This window comes from Eupeodes corollae, chromosome 1, assembly GCF_945859685.1.
Source record: "Eupeodes corollae chromosome 1, idEupCoro1.1, whole genome shotgun sequence".
In the NCBI taxonomy this organism is placed as follows: Eukaryota; Metazoa; Arthropoda; class Insecta; order Diptera; family Syrphidae; genus Eupeodes; species Eupeodes corollae.
Window position 1 is genome coordinate 117619668 of NC_079147.1, and position 23394 is coordinate 117643061.

Consider the following 23394-nt stretch of genomic DNA (forward strand, 5'->3'; position numbering starts at 1 on the left):
GATGACAAAGGATATGAAAATTTATTGTAGAAGTAAAAACAATAGCTCGTGAAAAAACATTTAAATATAAAATATAAAAAAATTAAGCATGCAATAAGGAATATCTTGTTAATGTTTGTGATGCGTTAAATAATTTTCAACCTTTTTTAACAACTTTTATTTCGTCACTTTTAAGATATATATGATTGAAAAAAAATGTAGTTAAAGTGTTGACGTGAAGCTCAAATTTAATAAATTACATAAACATTAAAATATATTTTTAAAAAATTTTAATTTCCCACGATGTGTTACCAGAAAACAAGAGCACTTGTGTTCGAATTTTTTTTATATTTAAATTTTGTTAACGAAATTTAAATTAATTGAATTTGTCAACGAATTTATTTTCCTGAATTTTTAAAATATTTACTAATTCATGTTAAATTTTCAAATGTTTCTTTAGCATTTAAACTTTTGAACTGAAAAATATGGTAAAATTGTTGTGATCTAAGGTAGGTACGTTTTTCAAAACAGTGGTTTAATTCTTTCGTTTTTAAGATTAATTTAAATCTAATGATGTTTGATATAAAGCTTTTATGTTTAAAGTTCAAATAAAATCATTATTTCATCAAAGGAATTAGAGTTTTAATAAATTACAAATTTACCTTCAACAAACTTAAATAAAAACGTTAAGAAGTAAACAAAATTTTACATAATCATTAAATAATAATAAATAATTTATAATTTTTTGATAATACGAATAGTAATAACAAAATGTAAGCAAAAATATTCGATATTTTTTTATTAACAAATAAACATTAAATATATACAAATTAATTTTTGGCGACTATTCCACTGTGCATGTTTTTTTTTTTCAACAACTTAGAAGTAAATTGTATGCTATGTATGTTAGTAATTTACTTAATATTAATTACAAAGACTAACATACTATATTTACGATACACGATATACGTTTTAAGCTCAATTGTATAGTTTTTATTTTGATGATAATTCAAAATTTTATCTCTCTACCAGACGGACCGGTCGCATAAAATTTAGAGTGTATCTACGTAAACTCGTAAACCTATGTACATACGGATACCTTAACCCAGCGGTTCCCAATCTTTATTAGTCGCGGAGCACTTTTTGCGTAAGATATTTCACACAGAGCACTTCGTTGCGCATATGCCATTTTTCCCAGTAAAATGTATCACGCAGTCCCACGCAGTGATACGCTCAAATCATTTATTTTTTTAAATATATCCGACGGATACGCCAGTTTCAATAACTAACGCTCATTACACAACATGTCCCCCAAAACAAAGTTGTCTTCAATGAAGAAGGTTCTAACTTCGGCTCTCATTTCTAAAAGCCGCGTTCGTGTTTTTTCGCGAAAAAGCTATCTTACTTCTGTATGAAGTAGACTACCTATGTCGTCACACAATACTGTTGGGCTGTCGTGCAAGGGGTCTTGGGTTCAATCCCTGCCTGTGCCACCTAACTTTTTTCACGGGTACTGCCTCTTGCGATTAATTGACAAATCCTCCAAGAGTAATTCTTGTCATGAAAAGTGCTTTCTCAAATTAGCCGTTCGGATTCGGCATATAAACTGTAGGTCCCTTCCATCTCTGACAACATCACTCGCACCCAGGAATGGTTGAGAGTTGTTAGTCACTAGGCCCTGGTTCTTCAAGGACTGTTGCGCCAACTAATTTATTTATTTTTAATCCTTTGGCAGTGATTTAATAATATTAATTATTTTCACTCTATCGTCTAACGTGTCTTTAAGGGAGACCGGCATTTTATTTATTGCGAAGGAATGACGGTGTATAACGCAATGGCTACTAGTGCATCTTTTAACAATTTGCTTCATTCTTGCGACGGCACCGGACGTTATTCCAGTCATGGCCTTGGCACCGTCCGTTAACGCAGTTAACCCATCGTATGTCATTTGCAATGAAAAAACCATTTTCAATCAAATTGCAGAAGAACAGATCTTCTTGAAAGGATTGTAGATATTGGTAGCGCACAAATACTATTAAAATAGCCAACCATGATTCATCCATTTGCAGCGCAAATTTTGTGATTTACTAGTAAAAGTAAAGTAGCTTTCAAATTCTCCGCTAAGTCTCCGATTCATCTTGATATTGTGTTATTTGACAAAGGAACGGTGTCAACAAATTGTTTGGCCTTTTAGCCCAACAAACATTCAACAATCAACAATGTCTTTAACACATGACTTTATTAAGTTTTCAGTAATGGTATGGGCTTCACCAGTTTGCGCTATTCCGAAACTTACCAAGTAGGATGCCATCAACACATTTTCGTTCACTGCTTTTGAGTGATAAGTAACAATGGTTTGAGATTTAGTAAGTTTAGCATACTTTCTTTTGAAGAAATCAGTCAGATTGCTTTTGCAATCTGGATGAATCCTTGCAAAGTGATGTTTGATTTTTGTTGCAAACATTGCACTGTTCGACAACACTTTGCGGCAAATTACGCATTGAGGTTTGTTGCCACTTATCTCAGCAAATCCAAAATTTAAATATGATTCGTGGTACATCCTTTTAATTGTTCTTTTTTCTCTAGCATCGATCACCGTGGCACTAGTAGGTACTATGGAACCGAAATTTGCCGAGACTTTCGCCGGCTCGTCAATCTTTTCGGATTTCAATTGCATAGTTTCGGAACACATTATTTTATATACACACATTCCTATGTATATATTTCTTTTTAATTACTGGTGTGAAATTAGTTCTTTATTTAAAAGGAATAGCATTACACAGTAAGATACAATATCTTCTTTATAGCGCAAGCTTTATATATAAATTCAAATTCGTGTGCTACTTTAGTTGTGATTTAACAAAGCAAAATTTGAGAAATATTAATTATTTAATGATATACATATGTAATTCAAAAACCGTAGTCAAAAATTAACTAAAATGTTATTAAAAAAATAAACAGTTGTTTAAAATTAATAGTATTTGGAAAAATAAACAAAAGAATATTTAATTTAATTTAATAGGTACTAATTAAAATAAATAACATATAACATCCATCTTAATTAAGTGTCCCTAGGTATTCTTTAAGCCCTAGTTTGAACATGGCTGAGCAGCTTATTAATCTAAGAAAACGGGGTAAGGAATTCCATTTACGGATGGCATTTATGAAAAAATGACGCTCAGATATTAAGAAAGTATATCGTTCGGGTATGAGATCACATGATCTCGTACACTATGGAAAACGGATTCTATCGTAAAGGTCGTAGGGTTGATGTGTTTGCATGATATTATGAAGCAGAATTAAAGTCCTAAACTTGAAAAGATTTTCTAAAGTGTGGTTCTCTTGTTCTCTTCTTTTCAGTCCGTAGATATATCGTGCAATACAGTTATAGTCGACATTGAGTTTTCGTTTTTGCTCTTGACTACAACTCGAAGATAGTTCACATCCAAACAGCAATATCGGAATTAGTAATGTTTTTGCGAGAATCATCCTAGTTCTAACTGGTGTTATATTCTGTGTATGTTTTACCCAGAATTGATTTTATGTGATTGTCCCAATTAAGCTGCTTATTAAATATATATCCAAGATTTGTTGCCGTGTCGAATATTTCAATCGGATTTTCATTTAGAGCAATTTGAGAGAAGCCTGATATATCAATAGGCCTACGGGATATTATTAAATATTTTGATTTTTTTGGGTTCAAGCAGAGTCCATTTATTTCTGACCAATGTAAGATTCGATTAAGATTATCATTTAGTTCGCTTATTCCATTCTCTACAAGACCTAAAGGACAACTTTTCCGCAATTGGACATCATCAGCATACATATCAATGGAGCAGTTTACAAGACATGAGGGAAGCTCATTAATGTACATAACAAAGAGTAGTGGTCCCATAATTGATCCCTGTGGGACACCCCTGCTTAAAGGCAAGCAGTCAGAAAAACAATCACCAACTGCAACTGCTTGAGATCTACTTTGAAGGTATGATTTAATCAGCATTTCTGACATTGATGAGAACTTGAACTGCTCTTTAAGTTTTTTGCACAATATACTATTGTTCACAGTATCAAATGCTTTAGAAAAATCTAATAATGTGAGAAAAGCAATGTTGTCATTATCTACCGATTGTCTAATATTATTAATATTAAACAAGTGCATTATATACCTAAGAACATAAGGAAGAATAGTCTTTACAAAAACCGGATGTATATTATCGAATCCAACAGAATTTGATTTAATCGATAAAAAACTTTCTAATACATCAGATTCGTCTACTCTTTCAAAATTGAAATCTCTTATTGCTTGTGAACAGGGAATACGAGTATATCTTAGTTCACAGGCCATTGTCCGAGTTTGAATGAATATCAGGTGTTGATATGAAGTTCTTGTTTAGTTCATTACAGTCAATGTTTGTACTTTTGTAGTTATGCAGTGTGTTTGCCTTCCAACTCCAATTTCTTTTAGGTTTTTCCAAAGTTTGTGTCGGGCAATGGATGGATCAAGCCGTGGAGCATAAAACCGGTTTTTAGATTCTCTTATTTCATAAATTACCTTATTCCTCAAAGCCCTGTAAACATTTAATATCGCATTTGATCGAAAACGTTCCCAACCCTTATATGCCTTATTTCTCTTGATTATTAATGCTTGTATGTAGTTCGTAAACCAAGTTGACCCTTTGATTGTGAAGCTTTTGTTTTAATTTTGACATGAGTATTAAGAAGATCAACTATATGCCTTGTATAAAATATTTGTGAATGTGGTTTCTCTTCTGCTATATGTAAGTAAAAATGTAGGTATACATGTTAGAATAGGGTTAGTAGTCCTTATATCTTTTCCAAGTTATTTATTATCAGATATCCATATCCGAGTACATAACTGATATCCTGATATGTTGTTTCTGTTGCTCATCTCATGATCTGTCTATATTTCGGTCGGAGTTATTTTATTGGGTTATATTAACCTTTTATTATTTTTGGGTTCTTAGGTGATCTTATATGTGTACCTACTTGCGTATTGCGGTCTGGTAATAGATGTAGGTTGTTTGTATTTTTGTTTCTCTTTCTTTGCAAATGAGTTAACTTATATTAATTATTTGCTTGATCTATAAGCATTAATTGTTTTCATCCTTAGAATGTGAATAAGTTTCTGAAAGCGAAACGTTAATTTATTCATTTTGTAGGCTGGTAGTTTTAAATCCAACCTATCAAGTCATAAAATATAATGTAATTATTGTTGTACAAACATTGAACATTTGGATAAGTAACGAGTATGATTAGATAAGGTGATATGTTTGCTTAAGGTATCTAGCAAATGCATGCGCTCATACAAGTAACGATAACAAAAGCAATCAATTCCCTGAATTTGGGTCGGGAATTTTTGTGTTCGTTTGTTATTTGATATCGCTTACCAGTTTCGGTTTGAAAGAAAAATTGTATATTTACGTAGGTTAAGAACATATTATTTTAGTTAAAATAAAGAAATGAAAGTGAATACAACTCTGCTTTTATTTAAATCGTTACTTAATAAATTTCTCCAAACCACCAATAAGGTATTTTTTAATATTGGTTCTTCGAAACGGATTCTGTTTTTTAATTTTTTCAATTTTGGTGAGAAAAGGAAATTCAAATACGATAATAATATCAAATTTTGACTTGTGAAATTTTCTCAAAAGCTATTTAGAAAAGAAAATTAAGTCAACTTTAAAAATTGATATTTTTAAGCTGAGAGTGAAATTTGTGTTTTCGGGACTTAGACACCTATTCTAAAGTGCAGTACAGTGTTTTTAAGTTAAAGAAGTACAGTCCAAATTAAATTAATTAAATGGACAACGAAGACAAATTGTACAAAACCCAAAAACAAAAAGGAGGTAACGTTTTGATTCATGCTTAGCTGGAAAATAAAACCACTTGAAAATCTTAATTCGAAATTAAAAAAAGATTGAGTTCTATATGGAGTCAATTTCAGCTAAACTATCCAAAAATTGTGGCATCAGCTCTAAGGAATATTTTGCAATGAATTATGTTCAGTGAATCAATCAAAATAAATGCTTTATGAAGAAAATCCATCCGAACCAATACGAAAAATTTAGCTCTTCTACTTGTATGTATATTAAATTTGTCTTTAAACACGAGCAAAAATAACAATAGTGGCGAAGGAAAGCACTTCAAGGACAATCGTGCTGGCAACGAGTCACAGCCAATTTATACAATATTTTAAGAATATTTAAAGTTAATGAAAAAATATATAGTACTTGATCAAATGAAAGAAGCTAACTTGGAAAAACATAATTTAACTCATCCAACAATAATAAGACCGGGCATCAGTTGAATTACAAAGCTGTTGGTGGTCTTTGAAGCGTCTGTCGCCTACCACTTAGAATCAGCTTTAAAGGAGCATCTTGCTACTGTTACTAATTGTACGGCAGCTGCGCCATTCTTGATGGACAATACTACAAAGAAATGTTGGAAGATTTCTACGTGGATGACCTTATGACAGTTGTAGATAATTTGAAAAAGTGCAAATTCAAATTTAACAGAATGAATAACTAACATAACTATCAAAAATCAACTGATCTAGTATTTTAACTGATATAATCAGTTAAGATACTAGTATTTAATTAAGATCCGACTTAAAACGAATTCAAACTTAATTTAAATTTACAGACTGTTGGAAAGCTGGAAAGCTTTCTATGCAGAAAAAATCAATGAGGTAGTTAACTTGATGATAACCTGGAAAAAGAGTGGAATAGCTTTATAGAATGAAATTACAACAAAAACGTCAATTAAAATTGGTACCAAAAGCAGATAGATGTTCAGAAAGTTGCTAAATATGATCTTTCCGAAAGTCAGTTAAATATACTTAATGTATAGTGAGTATACACACTCATGCACTGTAGTAAAGCAAATTATTAGATACTTAAAAAAATGCTGATATAATAGAAAATTAATAGATTTGTAAGAGCTTATGCCGCGCACAAATATAACACTTAAAGACCAGTGAGTTGGATGAAAATAGAGATCAACTACACACCTGTGTTAAATGCTTTTTAGCAAAAAGTTATGATGAGTAAGATATGAGGTGTTAAGAAACTCAATTCTTCAATATTAATTTCTGGTGCTGATAGTAAAATTAATATTAATAATTGTTTAAATAGTTATACACAAGCTCTGTTGATAGAAATACAAAAAAGCTTAAAAAAAGTATGTGTCTTTCCAAACCTGTTAAATTTAAATGCGAAAAGTAAATAAAGGAAATAGTTGTTGTATCATTCAATGATTTAAATTCATTAAATAATTTTCATCTTTATTTTTTTTTTCAGATATTTGGATTTATGACTTGAAAGCCATAAATATTCTATTCCAGGTTACAATTTTTGTTCTTGAACTAATAATTCGTTTTCAGTAGTAGGTGTAGGTGTTTTTATCGGTGATTCGATTAAGTTCAGAAGCTCTTCTCTAACTCTTTTTAAGATTGTTCTGGTGAAGTTACACTACTACAACAAATAAAGGGTCTGTCAGTTAACAGAAGATACCCAACAAATCAAACTTTGGGCCTGAAAATCCTGTTGAGATAGATATATTCGTGAATGCAGCAGTTGTTCAAAAGCTTTAGAACAATCAGTTTACCCACAGTCAAACTCTTGACCGAGTTTTAAAATATTAGAGCATTTATGAAAAATTGCAAGTAGAGACGTTATTATCGAAAGCTTTCGCAAACAAGTTGTTTAAAAAGTTTGTTAAAAAAGGACAGTTTAGAGATTGGCCTCTTATGACGAGCGTAACACGTTTTAAACACCGGAGCCTAATGATCTACACTTTTTTAAGCTTTAAGTAAAGCCTAGTAATGCGAGATTTGTCTAGCGTAATTTGAACGTTATTAAAGATAGTCTTGAGACAGCCTCGCAAGTATAGAAAGAATTAATTAAATGTATTTATTTATTTATTTATTTATTTTATTACTTTTATTACTTTTATTATTTTTTATTTTTATTTATTTTCATTATTACTTTTACAATTACTATTTTTAGAGATTTAGGATCAACATTTTCCATTGCAACTATAAAATTTACTTTTACAATTACTATTTTTAGAGATTTAGGATCAACATTTTCCATTGCAACTATAAAATTTAAAGTAAATGTAAATTAAAGGCGTTATTTATAAAACTTGAATTCATCTATTTAGTTTTTAATTACATTTATAAAGATTACAAGAATATAATAAAGTAATAAATGATGTAAAGCGTGTGAAATATGAATGAAATCTAGATTATGTTCTTGACACGTTTTGGTTGATGACTGACGTTTTAGTAAATGTGTTATAATCCAACGATGACATTTCAAGGGCCAGTTATTATTACATGCCCCTTTTTTTGAGAATGCTCGACCGTGGTGATCAATGTTAGTATGTCAAACGCTAAGGGAGTTTGACTGATCTTCCGTACCTGGTTTTGCAGGTCGACGGAGACGATGACAATGTCGACTACGACTACGTCGCCCCTATAACGCTGGATAACTGAGTCCTAGGTGCGAATCGCTGTGTTGTGGAACGTGTTGGCGGCGATAGCGATGGTGGCACTAGGTGCAGAAAATGTATAAAAGAATGTTTACAGGTAGATGGTCAGACCTTTATTTATTTAAAGTTAATGGCATGTCACAATTAGCTGCTATATTCGTAACAAAAAAGTCTAAAGTTTAAGGACTTTAACATTTAGATGTGGGAACATATAATTTGTAGGGTATAATAAAAATAAATTTGGAAGTGTCTCGAGTATAGAAAGAAATTCCCATCTATTTTAACAGGACTGTTATGGATCATGGTCTTGTATCAAACTTGACCAACACCCATTCAATAAAATTTAAATTAAAAAATTAAAAGACGAAAGCGTATTAGAAAACTAAAACAAATTATTTATTAATTTTAGAAAACACAAGATTATTCTATGAAAATCTAAGAACGAATCACAAAAGTAAAATTCTCAATAATAAAATGAAATTTCAAAGGTTACTACGATCGTTAATTTAAATAGAGTGATTCGAATACATTGCTTTGAAACTGAGTGAAATGAAAATTTTAAATAGTTAAATAAATGAATGATAATGTTAATATATGTATAGCTGCTACATACACTCCCCCTCCAGAATGATCGTTAGATGAAGTCGGTGTATTTTTTTGGAAAATGCACATGTCTTCCGATACGACTTGTGCATGGGTTTTGATTTTGACCTCCGACTGATGACTTAGTGTCTTTTTGCATGATCGAAGATTTTTGTTGAGGAAAATTAACTTTTGATGATGAAGATAACTTTGGTATAGCTTGTTCGTCTTGTTTGGATAAGTGAGCTGCCTTTAGTCTATCTATGCTGATTTTCACCACCCTCTTGCCCATTTCAACATCAAAATTTTTATCATTGCGATTTATGACTCTGAAAGGACCATCGTAAGGTGTCTTTAAAGGTGGTTTGACTGTATCATCTCTAACAAAAACATGGGTACAAGATTTGAGATCATGTTGAATGAAGGAGTTTTTCGAAGAATGACTAGAAGCTGGAACAGGTTTAATATTTTGAATTGCTTTTCGGAGATTCTGAACAAAGTCGCTTTCAATGTATTCATCTGTCGGATTATTGAAGAATTCTCCTGGTAATGCGAGTGTTTCGCCATAAACCATTTCAGCAGGTGTTGCTTTCAGGTCTTCTTTGAAAGTTGTTCGAAGTCCGAGAAGTACGATAGGTAAGATTTCAGTCCAATTGCTGTCTGTGTGGCATTTAATAGCAGTTTTCAAAGTTCGATGCATGCGCTCAATCATACCATTTGCTTGCGGGTGGTATGCGGTTGTTCGAAAATGCTTTGCGCCTATTAAAATTGACAATTCTTTAAATAACTTAGACTCAAATTGCTTACCCTGATCGGTTGTAATTGCTTGAGGTACACCAAAATAAGCTATCCATCCACTAACAAGAGCTCTTGCAACAGTTTCTGCTGCTATGTCTGGGATCGGAATTGCTGCTGGCCATCTTGAATATCGGTCGATACATGTCAAACAGTATTTGCATTCTCTTGACAATGGTAATGGCCCGATGAGATCAATATTGATGTGCTTGAATCTACGACTTGGTACTTTGAATTCTTCTAACGCTGCTCGATTGTGTTGATTTATCTTGGCTTTTTGACAGTTAACGCATTTTTCTACCATCTGCTTGATATCACTTTTCATATTTGGCCATACAAATCGTTCGGTCATCAATTTGACCGTGGATCTTATGCCTGGATGAGCGATGTTATGGGTCGAGTCGAATGCTTGTTTGCGGTAGTTTTTAGTAATATATGGACGAACACGAGACGTTGAAACATCGCATAATAGTGTAACATTTGTACCAGGTATTTCGATTCGTTTAAGTTGCAATGAAGTGTCATCTTTCAAACTTGCGAGGTCTTCGTCGATTTTTTGATCATCAGCTAATTTTTCAAAATCAATTTGTTCGCCATTGAAAATTGATTCGACTCGAGATAGCAAATCAGCTACAATATTATCTTTGCCTTTAATATGACGAAAATCTGTGGTGAAAAGGCTGATGTAATTCAATTGATTGATTCGCTGAGGAATTTTGACATCTGGTTTTTGTGTAAAGGCAAAAGTTAACGGTTTGTGGTCTGTTAAGATTGTACAACTTCTGCCTTCAATAAGATGATGGAAATATTGGACAGCTTTGTACGCTGCAAGTAACTCTCTATCGTATGTGCTTTTGACTTTTTGGGACTCAGTCATTTTCTTCGAATAGAATCCTAATGGTCTAAGTTCATCATTTACCAGCTCGTGAATTGCAGCACCAATGCAATAATTACTTGCATCGACATGAAGCACTAGTTTTGCGTTTGGGCTAGGATGGGCTAAGAGAACTGCGTTTGCCAAATCATGTTTGCATTTTTCGAATGCTTGTTCAGCTTCTGCGTTCCATTGAATGACGGATTTGTCGTTTTTCTTGTTGCCCTTAATGAGTTTTTGCAATTTTCCCTGAACAAAAGCTGCATGTGGAAGAGATCTACGATAGAAATTCAACATTGCGATAAATCGTTTGAGTTCAAAAGCTAAAGTAGGTTTTTTGAACGATGACAAAGCTTCGATTTTTTCTTTTGTAGGGGCAATACCATCTTTTGAGACTCTATGTCCCAAAAAGTTTACTTCAGATTGGGCGAATTTGCATTTTGATATATTAATTCTCAAATTATTTTCGCGTAAACGCTGGAGAACAATACGAATATGTTCCGAATGGTCTTCTGGAGTCGATGAAGCGATGCAAATGTCATCAATGTAGACAATTACGAAATCTAAGTCTTGAAAAATTTGATTCATGAATCTTTGAAAGGTTTGACTAGCGTTACGTAGTCCAAAAACCATGACATTAAATTCAAACAGACCAAATGGGGTTGTAATGGCCGTTTTTTCGCGATCTTCTTTGGCGATTGGTATCTGATTATATGCACGTTCCAAATCGATTATTGAAAAAATGGACTTGCCGCACATTTTATGGGTGTAATCCTGAATATGTGGAATAGGATACCGGTCAGGTACGGTAACTGCATTAAGGCGGCGATAATCACCACATGGTCGCCATTTACCCTTTTCTTTTTTGGGAGCCATGTGAAGGGGTGTAGCCCATTGACTACTACTTGGTTGGCAGATGTTTTGTTTCAACATGTAATCGAATTCCGCTTTCGCTATTTTGTACATTTCAGGATTTAATCGGCGAGGTTTCGAAAAAATTGGTGGACCTGTTGTTATTATGTGATGCCTTACTGTTGTTTCTGACGGAGAAATTGATGCTTTGAATGGTTGTGTTAACTCTTTGTATTGTTCTAACAACGACTTGATATTTCGTGGCAAATTTTGTGCAAAGGTAAAAATTTGTTCGATTTTTTTATTACATGCAATTGCACTTACCCCAAGTCTTGTTGTTGTGTCGATGAGCTTTTTTCTTCGTAGATCAACAAGCAGTCCAAATTCGTGAATGAAATCTGCTCCGATTATTGGTCGAGTGACATCCGCAACAATAAACATCCAATCCATTTTTCTTCTAAGTCCGAAGTCGATTTGAATGATTTTTGTCCCGTAAGTTTTGATTGGAGTTCCATTGGCAGCAAATAAGGAATATCTGTTGTCTGGTTTGTCATGTTTGGTGGGAGGTAAGACGGAAAAGTCTGCACCTGTATCTACGAGATATCCTTGGTTTGTTTTTCGATCTCGGATAAATAAGCGACGGCTTTCATTTGTGTCAGCTCTGTGCAGTGTCGCTTCCGATGACAGAGCCTCCTTTAGTTTTCCGAGAGGTCGAATTTTTTGAATTGGCAAGGTTCAACGCATTTTTTTGCATCCTTGCCGAACCTGAAATGATAGCGACAAAGTGGAAGACGTGGTTTAGACTTACTGCGGCTTTTGCTTAAATCTCTCTTATGAGAGTCATGCTTTCTGCTTCCACCTGGTCTTGATGTTCTTAGTTCTTCGACTTGTTTTTGAAGCGCATCGATTCTTGATAAAATTTCAGATTGGCTTCCAACTGCTGATATGTTTGAGATGCTCTGCATTTCGGCCATCGTGTCAGCTTGCTTTGAAAGCGTCGTTAAGTCGCCTGAGCCAATGCAAATAACAGCTCTAATGTTGTCCGGAAGTCTTTCCAACCACAATGTTTTGAGCACCTCATCGGAAAGTTGGTTTTTCGCAAGTTCTTTCATTTTTTTCAGAAGCTTAGATGGATCCAAGTCACCAAGCTCAACACTGTTTATCAATTTACGCAACTTCTTTTGATCAGAGTCAGTAAATTCTGCTATTATCACTTTTTTCAGTTCTTCATATTTGTTTGTTTCTTGTGGATTTCTAAGTGTATCACTGACACGTGAAGAAACATTCTGATCTAATGAAGCAACGACGTAGTGATATTTTGTTATGTCGCATTTGATGTTAGCAATGTTGAACTGCGCCTCCATCTGAATAAAAAATAGGTCGGGTTGGTCTTGCAAAAATGGTGGTGGCTTGATAGAAACACGATGCAATTCGCCGCTAAGGTTTTGTCTATCCTGGTGTTCATCTGGCATTTTCAATTATTTTCTGTAGAACTTTCGAGAAATTTGACAATCTTTTTTTTTGCTATGCGTACTTTTTCTCAACGTAGGGGTCACCAATATGGATCATGGTCTTGTATCAAACTTGACCAACACCCATTCAATAAAATTTAAATTAAAAAATTAAAAGACGAAAGCGTATTAGAAAACTAAAACAAATTATTTATTAATTTTAGAAAACACAAGATTATTCTATGAAAATCTAAGAACGAATCACAAAAGTAAAATTCTCAATAATAAAATGAAATTTCAAAGGTTACTACGATCGTTAATTTAAATAGAGTGATTCGAATACATTGCTTTGAAACTGAGTGAAATGAAAATTTTAAATAGTTAAATAAATGAATGATAATGTTAATATATGTATAGCTGCTACACTGTCATTGAACGATTTCTGAAAGTTGTAAGTCCGGTATTACACAGCGCATGTATTTAATGCGCCATAATCGGCTATTTCGTTTTGAAGTGTCATTCGGTGATGTGCGCATTATTACACGAAATAAGATGCTCGACATTTTGAGTTACGAAAATGTTCTTTAAATATACTCACTTGGCTAAACAGAAACAACGGTTAAACTCATTTAAGCAACTTTATGTAAGAAATAACTTTATTAAAAATATAAACTCTTGACCTGAATTGGACGTAGGGAACAGAGAAATTTATCTACGCATTACAAAAGCCGTACAAACCCTTTACATTTTTATTTAGAATTTTTTATAACGCTTGCTACTAGTTATTTGAATTTGGCCTTAGTAATAATGATTTAAGAAATGTATCCAAAATAACTCAAAAAAATGTTTGTCTGATTTCATTTTTATTTTCAAATTTGGACACACCTTTTTTTTTAAGTTAGCAATCGTGGGTATACCTTTCAAATATCAGGAGACATGCTTTTTATGAGATTTTAACTAGCTTTGTTTCTCTTGTTGCGAAGTATTTTAAGCTCTTTCGTATACCGCAGATGACATACAAATGCTGGAATATTTGGAATGGAAACAATCAAAGTACATACCACAAGCAGACAGATGTTCAGAAAGATGCTGAAAATTAAAATTCTGAAAATCAATAGAATATAAACAGAAGATGAGAAGAAGAAGTAAAACATCAATTGGTGGGTGTTATTTATCCATATTCTATGTATATAGGAGACTTTAATTCGACTACTGCCGTATTTAAAGAGTCAGATGAACAAACTTAATGGAGTTGTAAGTCCTTGGAGGAGCTCCTGTTGAGACGAGCTCAATGATGTTTCGTAGTAAGACTAGTCTGTTGATGTGACCCAATTCCTTATCGGAGGTTAAATTTACATTAAGAAGAATATTGCTATACACCGATGCCAATTATATGATCAAGAGCAAGAGAGAGTTCAACAAAAGCTCAAGCCGGGATTTTTGGGGGAACGACCCTTTGAAAAGAAAACAAATATTTTGACTGTATCGATTTTTTTGCGAGCACTAGTTATTAATACCGTTATAATGATAAGACACAGTGAGAGCACTTAGGAAAGGTGGATAGAATTATAATAGAGAAACCGATGCACATTGGTTTTGAATGTCTGGACATTGTAGTGAGTGGGGAATATTGATACTTGCAAAAGTATTAATCATTCGTATAGTGCGGATAAAGAAAGAATATTTGTACTTAACAGTTTATCTGAAATTGGTCTCAAAGGAAAACTGATGAGCATTCCTAGAAGTACGGGTATTGGGGTAGAAAGAAGAAAATGTATCGGTAAGAAAACGATCTTCTATCTTTTCAATTCTATCCATAAAACTCAAGTACGTTATTGTCAAAAGTCAAATATGCGGTCACTCTACAACAAGTGGTTTGTGAAACGAAAGGAAGAGCGGCGTCAAAGACAAAACGCAGCCCTGGGACACGTGCGTTTATTTTGTGGATATCAGGTTTTATCCAGTCCAATACTACTTGAATTTTGATTCCAAACTTAATCAAATGCAATAATTTTACTATCTCCAAAATAATGTAAAGATTTGCTTCACTGTTCGGTGACATAAACCTAGACCTATTTCTACAAAAGCCATACCCGATGTTCATTAAAAAGCTTTCGTTCTTCAAGATATTTCTTAAGCTGAAAATTGATCAGCGAGCGTTTCCATGACCTTGGAAATAGTTAGAGGGGGATGACGATTCACCTTCTTAGACCAGGCTGGACAAATGTTGTTTACCATCCACTCGGAAAGAGATATGTAGAATAGGACTGATTAAAAAGCTTACGCAATGGTTCAGTTCAATTTTTGGGTAGGTTTTGGTTGTAAAAACTTACAACTTCGATCTTAATAATCAGCTTGAATCAAACCATGACTTTTCTTGGTGTTTGATAGTTTTCACCCTATTCGTAATAAAATTTCTCATTCCACAAAGAATTATTTTGTAATGATATCCACGAACAGCCACGAGGCTGGAATCCATTTGGACAGCGCTTTAAATTCGTTGAAAGTCGAATTGCTGTCTAAACTTGGGCTACGTTAAATAAAATACGTAATATGAGATGCACCTTTGGACGGTGAATTTAAACCACATATAAATAAAATTTGTGTTGGTGCAATGACCATACAGTGGTAGAAGTTGATAGGCAACATTGTTTATTTACATATACAGCTAGACCAAGGTGAGAAAACAATAGAGGCACTAGATTATAACCGTAAAGGTTAAACTACGAGTGATCGGTGGTTTCACCAACCTCAATCTCACTTAGTGCCAAACAGCTGGCTTGTTCAAAACAGTGTGAAAGAATGCTGTATTTAAATTTGTCCAAAGCCCAAGAATGATGCTACACAAAAACACAAAACACAAAAAAACAAAACAAGACAGTAATCTCAGCAGCAGATTCAATTTGGGCACTAAAACTTCTTAGTTGCAATTTAAAAATCATCAACTCTCAAACCACAAAAAATTGTAACCGCAATTTATCAAGTAATTATTTCAGGTAATTATTTGCACTGCATGTGATATATGAACATCTATAACAAGCAGTTCTTACAGAGGCTAAAACAATTGCTAAACAGGGAGGGAGGGTTGCACAAGGGTGACTTTCTGTGTTGTTTTTTTTAATTAAAATATTTTGACACTGTACTGAAAAACTTTTCTATGTAGGAAGACAATTTTTTGTATGGGCCATTTTTTTACACACGCTGAGCGTTAGTTTATTTGTTTTACTTTTGATATTATTTTAGAAGGGAGATGATTAATTGATGTTCTATTGTTCACGAAATAAATGTACTAAGCTCTCATTCGTACGCTCATATGTAGATCGGCACTGACTTTAACGCACTAAATCTCTATTGTCAGGTTAAAAGAGAAAGTTATAAAAGTTGTTCAAAAAGTGTTTTTTATGTTAACTTCTATAACTAATAAGAATCCGCCACCTACTGAATTTGCTTTATCCAATTAAGAACTCTTCATTAAAATGTTCCATCTCTATAATAAAGATCGTATGAAAAATCTTACTAATTTTGCTGTGACCTCTATAACATTTTGGAGAAACAGTACTGTTTGCTTAACCGATTTTGGTACATTTTACAAACGAAACATTGGGCATGGATTTTAAGCCAATGAGATGTTGCAACTAGTCATTAGCTACAATGTTTGGTTACCGATTCCAAAGGTCCTGGAAAAAACTGATTATTCACGTTAACTAGAATTATAATTTCTAAACCTTAGTCTGAAACTAGAGGTGTAGGTTCTAATGAATTACTAGTACCTTCGGTTGTATTATCTTTTAAATTAGCCTGATTATGCATTTACTGCTAAAGTACGTACCATTACTAAAATAATAATTTATGTACGTTCTCAAAAATCAAATGCAAAGTCCTTATCGGTAAGGAATATATCTCAAGATTCTGATTTGTAGAATCAATATTTGTCTTCTGGGCGAGCTTAACTTATGTTCAGCAGTGTTATAGGCATTTAGTATTAAATATAATGGATCTACGGTTGAGGTTAAATTTTATACTTTTTTCATGATTATAATTTGTTATATTACAGTAAGTAACTAATTTACTTAATTAACTAGAGTTGAGAAAATGAGTAATAATATAACGAGTGTATTGCAAGAAGTATTGTTACAAATTAGTATTTAAATTATAGAAAATTCGCATTTCTGCAAAAAAATAGATATTAATTTAATATTGTCATGCCTATCGTTAAAAAATATTTTTGTAAAAATGATCTTTCTTAAAAACTAATATATTTAAAAAAATATCCATGGGAGTAACAAATATAGTGTTTGTGTAATGTTACTGGAAAAAATAAAACTTGAAAATTGTCCTTTTTTGAAAATGTTGACCATTGCATATAGGCCTTTGATCTTATTTAAGTGAAATATTGAATCACAGTAAAACTAGATGAGCTATTAAATTTGTACTTGGGGGTTCATCCAGTCTGTGCTGATTACGAAACAAAGTTTAAGTTTGAAGTTGTGAAGAATTTTAATTCATTAAAAAAAAGAAAAAAAGAAAAGAAATTGAGTATCGTTCAAAAGAAAAGATAAGTACAGTTTTATTCAATTTAATTTTGTGGTATAAGTGTTTGTAACTTGTTTTATAATTCGGACTCTTTCCTTACTTGAAATTTTATATCTGCGAAATGAAAATCGTGTCAATAAATTTCATTAAATTAATCGATTAATTTAAGTAGCCAAGTTTACCCCTCACTAAGCTCATCAGGGTCTCGGCACTTTAACTGTAATTTTGTTCAATTTGCCTCGTCGCCTTTTAAGCCGCTATTGTTTGACAGTTCGGCATTAATTGATTAATTCTTTCGCGCGTAATAATCTTAAATTCGTTTTTACAAAAATGTCTTCTTTGTCTTTGATTGTTACATTTCCGCGTAGATAAATAATTGCAACAAATAGGCGCCCAACGTGGGGCTTTGTATAAAAAGCAGTAGTTGTACCAAAGCGTATTTTTAATTGGCGTAAAAGAGAGTTCTTGATTGTTTAGTTTGTGTTGTGCTTGATACAGGTGTTACAAGAAAATTGCATTGATTTGTTATGTTGCCTTAATTTTTCATCACTTCTTTTGAATGTTATCGATTTTAGGTAAGTATTTCAAGGTTATCACATATCTATCGTGTTTTTTTTTAATAATATACATATATTCTATATAGTGGTTCGCTTGACGATGTTTCATTTAACAAAGTTCACTTACGGGAGTTGTTTCTCATTATAGTGATCTTTTTCTTCTAAAATCTTAATTAATATTTTTTGTATAGTGATATTAACGTTGCTTGCATACAATCACATAAGTATTTGTTTCTTTGGGAATTGGAATTGTAGCTTAATTTTAACTTAAATTTTATCCAGTTGTTTAATTATTCAATCCAACTGTTGTGGCCATAACGAATTTTTGTTCTTTTATCAGTTCAAATTATGTAGTTCGTTTTAAGTCCGATATTAAGTGGGGTGTCTTTAGGAACTTTAATTGTTTCCTAAGGAAGTAGTCAACTGGGTGTCGATTTATATTTTTTAATTCATTGTTTTAAATAGTCGTTGTTTTTTTATGTCGTTATTTTCCTTTAGAATTTTTAGGCAATAATAGATGTTAATAGGTTGTCAAAAGAGAACTATGGAACGCTGATGTTTGATTCCATCCAATATCGATGGAAATAGTTGATTGATAATTCGCTAAGAGATACATATGTATGTCAGAAGGAGTATGATTTACAAGTACGGTCATACACATAATAAGGACAATGTTGGATCGAAAAATATTATCCTGTTTAACCGGATACGTCTTAAAGAAATGAGTGAGGAAGTAGGTTCTGCGCTGATTATAGAAAATTGAGGTAAGCTGCCATTGGCTATTTTGAATAAGGTTAGGAATGCTAGGATTCGCACACCAATTGATACTAAATCAGCTTAATGAGGAATCTTGGAAGTTTATAGGTTTTACGGTCCCGGGTAAGGGTTAACACAATGCCCTTCGATTTGGCGGATGTTCATCGATAGCGTTTTATAGAACCAGAGTCAAAGTCATTAGTTTTTGTTTATATTTGATCAACATTTATAAATTCTTTACAAAGTTTTAAGGACAATACGTGAGACAGGGTCAAAAGAATACACGGATAAATACTTTTGTAGACCATCTGTTAAGTTTTAAGGTTACGTCGTTGATAGGAACGGGTTCAAAAAAGTAGAAAATATGGTTAAGACACCTGTACCTAGAAATGGTAAAGATGTAAGAAGCTTTGTAGTTACTCTTTCGTGATATAGGCTTCGTACCAAACTTTGGAACCTTAGTTAAAAATTTAACCGTTTTGCTGATTAGCAAAATATTCGAGTGGGCTCAAGAATGTTAAGCAAAGCGAAAGAATATTTAATCACGGCTCCCATTTACATTTGCCCCGGGAGTTCCAGTACCAGTGGTAAGCGCAAGTACTATTCGGCGGACCCTCGATAGTAGCAGGGTACATGGAAGAGTTCCTCCCAAAAAGCCATACATTTCTGAAAAAAGTCAGAAGCGAAGACTTCTTTTTGCCAAGAAATATCAACAAGAAAGTTCTTCATTCTGGGGAAATGTTCTTTTTAGTGACGAGAACAAATTTGAGATTTTTGGTTCAAGAAAACCACCAAAAATATGTAGAACGAACAAAAAAATTAAATTCAACAATTAAGCACGGAGGCGGTTCAGTAATGGTCTGGGGATGTATGGCACCATCTGCAGTTGGGAACCTCGTCTTTATTGACAATACAATGAGATAAGAAGATTATCTTAATACTTTTACAGACAATTTGCCAAACAGTGTTGCGAAATTGAGATTAAATGATTGTAGTTGAAGAGTGGCAATAAATCCCAACAGATTTGACAAGGAAGCTGGTAGAGTCAATGAGACTTAATTTAGTGGAACATCCGAGGTCTCAAAAACCATGTGAGTTATAAATTTTTATATCAGGGAGATGAACAACGAATGTCTGCTAGAAGAACCTCAGCACGCATTTCTGAGGCTACTTAGGGGTAGCACCACAGTTAGAACAAAATTGAGATTTTAAAAATTTCCAATGACCAATTTTTAAACGGAGAGTTGGACTTGAAGTTTGTAAGTACAACTTTGTAGACCTTTTTAGTATCCTTTTGAATTCTTATAATATGATGACGAGTGCCTTAATATTAAAACTAAACACTTTGATTATAATTAACATTAATTTAATTACATTTTTTTTATTTTATCAAAATCTTAATGCTACACAAAAATTCTTAAAAAACTAGCGGAAATTTCATAAACTTAAAAAAATATCTTACTCGCCCTATGCGGGCGCTCCAATTTAATCCATTATCTTATATCTACCGCCTTTCGGCCTAAAAATAATTTTAAACCTAAATAACAATAACTTAATCTAAAGTCAAGAAAATTAAAAAAATAATTTGGATCTTTATAATAATTTTTTGTTTTACAGAAATATTAAAAGGAAATAAAAAAAAACCTAACCCTTTATAATTCTTATAAAATAAATAAATTGGGTGGCGCAACAGTCCGTTGTGAACCAGGGCCTAGTGACTTACAACTCGCAACCCGACCGCTAATTTGAGAAAGCAATTTTTCATGACAAGAATTACTCTTGAAGGAATTGTCAATTCCTCACAAGAGGTAGTACCCCCGAAAATTATTTTTTTTTTAAATTAAGGTGGCACAGGGATTGAGCCCTAGACAACTATAAATGACATTTTCAATTTGAAGCCACCAAAACTGGTTCCCCTGGCTCATCCTATCTCTTTACTTATGATTTCTAGGGTGTATTAAATGCACATATACAATTTAAAAATAAATTAATATACTGATTCTGTCAAATTTGTATTCAGTTTATTGACCTTTTATTAATTTTATATGTGATCTTTAATAAATATAAAAAAGACATTATCATATCATTGGTATATTTTATAAGTGGTCTGTAACAAATAATTAGATACATGTTTTTGAAATTTTCTTGGATTTTATTATATAAATGAAGAATTCTTGATGATAGTAATAAAATCAAACAACATTTCAAAAACGAATTAATTAAAGTTGGCACTTAAAGTTACAATGCTGACATCCTATAATAAATGAATGCTTAACTGAAATATTGGAAAATAAGCCTGTTTGTATTTCTAACATCTCAAAGATCTCCGGATTCCCAGAAATATGTGTAGGTAGATACAATTTCTAAACCACTTTTCTGTGGAGAGTCCTTTTTTGAATTCGCTTGTCCTTAAGCTATGGTTGAGTTTTAAAAATATCTTTTTTCAAGATCATAAATTGGGCTTATGGCTAAACTCAAAAAAAAAAAAATTATCGATATCGCTATATATCTACGAAAAGAACCGACTAATGGGGTTTGTACTTTTTCGGCCTATAAGCTGCACTGAGAGGAAACTCATCTGTTCGGGAGAGAAAATCATCCAGCAAGTGGAGTATTACTTCTGTAATGTGAAATTGCATCGTGACAAATTCCTAGTAGATATCCACGGAAGAAGACAAAGGTTGGTTTCCTCACCACCCATGTTAGTATCATCCTCGATGCTCTGCTTAAGTCGTACAAAGTTCTTTGGGAGATCAGCGAGGACAAAAAATCGATTCGTTGGCATCTAGAGGAACGGATTGCTAAGCATAACGATTAAAATCGCAAAGAAAGTACGTTTCGCCTCGCTAAAGTCAAGGGCTTCTTCCTCGTCTACGATGAGGAAGTGCTTGGACAAGACCAGGTAAGTGTGTTTATCACATTCTTTTAAACTCAAATTATATGAAAATGTTTAGTTTTTTTTTAGTTAAAAATACACTGGTCGACAAAGTTTTGTTCCTGGCAATAAAATCGCACTATTCTAATGGGTTTTTATATTCTAACCAAAGGATTATAGAGTATACAAGCCCTATATTAATTAAATATAATTTAAAAAATCGAATCCACTAATTTAATAATTGACCTGAACGGATCAAATCCAGAAAACCAAAAAGAAGTGTTATTCTTGGTAAAAAGTTGATTTAATATGTTTTGTGAATTACACAAAAACTAAGTTATTTTTCAACATTCTGTTTCCTTTTTTTATTGAAAAAAAAAACAAAATAAATAGCATTGAATTTTAAAAACAAAAGTTTTACTAAATTAAATTAAATTTAAAAATAAATTACAGCTTTATTTAAGCTAAGATTTGTGACCGTGTCACAAATATACAATTTCTGACAGTATTGTTTTTGGACGTTTGAGGTGAAGGTTGCAGGCTCGCAAGTCTTTTGCGCAGCCACTCTTGGAACATCATTGTACCAATTGATTTAACGGTCGTTTGTGTGATTTCAGTTAGTTCTGTATAGATGTACATAGTTTTGATGATGCAATAGGCATTTTATAATCTTGGAGGCTTTTAGCGGCTGATGATGCGTTGCCGTTGGTGTTGAGTTGACTGAGCGGACGACTATTGAATGTCAAAACATGAATGAAACCATCATTTTTTTTACATCTTCTTGAATGAGATATAACTTTCTTTTGTTAAGGACTTATGTATTTAGTATGTAGTAAGGATGGTTCCACATTAACAAGTCAATTAACAAGTCAATCCAGTCCTTTAGGAAAAAAATCAGCAACGAATGAAGTAAAGTAATCCGTTCATAGAAAAAAATGTGTTCACTTTGAAAATTTCTGATGGTATTTGCTTTAAGAGCGTTGAAATATCTGCTTGGGCTTGTATCACATGGAAAAGCTGAAAAAAAGAAACTAAAACATTCTTTTGCTCAAGAGATTTTTTTAAAACATATCTACTTAAACTCCGAGTCGAAAAATTCTAATTTTTGGTCTATCGTCCAGGTATTCAAATAAATGCACTTGTTCCTAGCTCTTGAAAGAAATTAAATTCTGTTGAATATTCAGAGGAAATTAAAAGTACTTTACAAAAACTTACTTGAAGAATCTAAGATTGAATATTTTGTTTTGCGAAATCGATATTGTATCACTGTCATTTTTGACAAGTCACAACAATTCCATAATTTGTTCTTCTATTCCCATTCGACAGTTTCCTTTTTTTCACCATTTTCATTTCTTTTTAATATTGTACTGTTACTGTACATCAAGAGAAAATACAACATTTTTTAGGAAAAACAAAACAAAAGATTAAATGGCCGTGCACATGAGAGCGAACAACGAATGAACAAATGGACGAACAAACGTGATTTTACGGATTTCAAAAAGTCAATTCCAAACAAAAACACATGTAAATCATAAGAAACCAATTGACACTAATGTTAGGATCATACAATTTGCATTTTGTTCTCTAAAACAAGAGAATTTAAAAAAAAAATTTAAAAACAATTTG

The 23394-nt window shown here is 32.7% G+C and overlaps 2 protein-coding genes across 2 annotated transcripts in view; both read right to left on the reverse strand.

The window, feature by feature from the left end:
* Positions 1–2671, reverse strand: part of LOC129943091 (probable cyclin-dependent serine/threonine-protein kinase DDB_G0292550) — a 56409-nt gene extending 53738 nt beyond the window's left edge. Inside the window, 1 exon segment of the mRNA XM_056052321.1 lies at positions 2276–2671. Within this exon segment, the coding sequence (XP_055908296.1) occupies positions 2276–2671 (396 nt within the window).
* A 9620-nt stretch (positions 2672–12291) lies between these two features.
* On the reverse strand, positions 12292–13068 carry LOC129943105 (uncharacterized). The gene has a single exon (XM_056052342.1). It carries the CDS (start codon positions 13066–13068, stop codon positions 12292–12294), a length of 777 nt encoding a protein of 258 aa, XP_055908317.1.
* Between the last annotated feature and the right edge of the window lie 10326 nt (positions 13069–23394).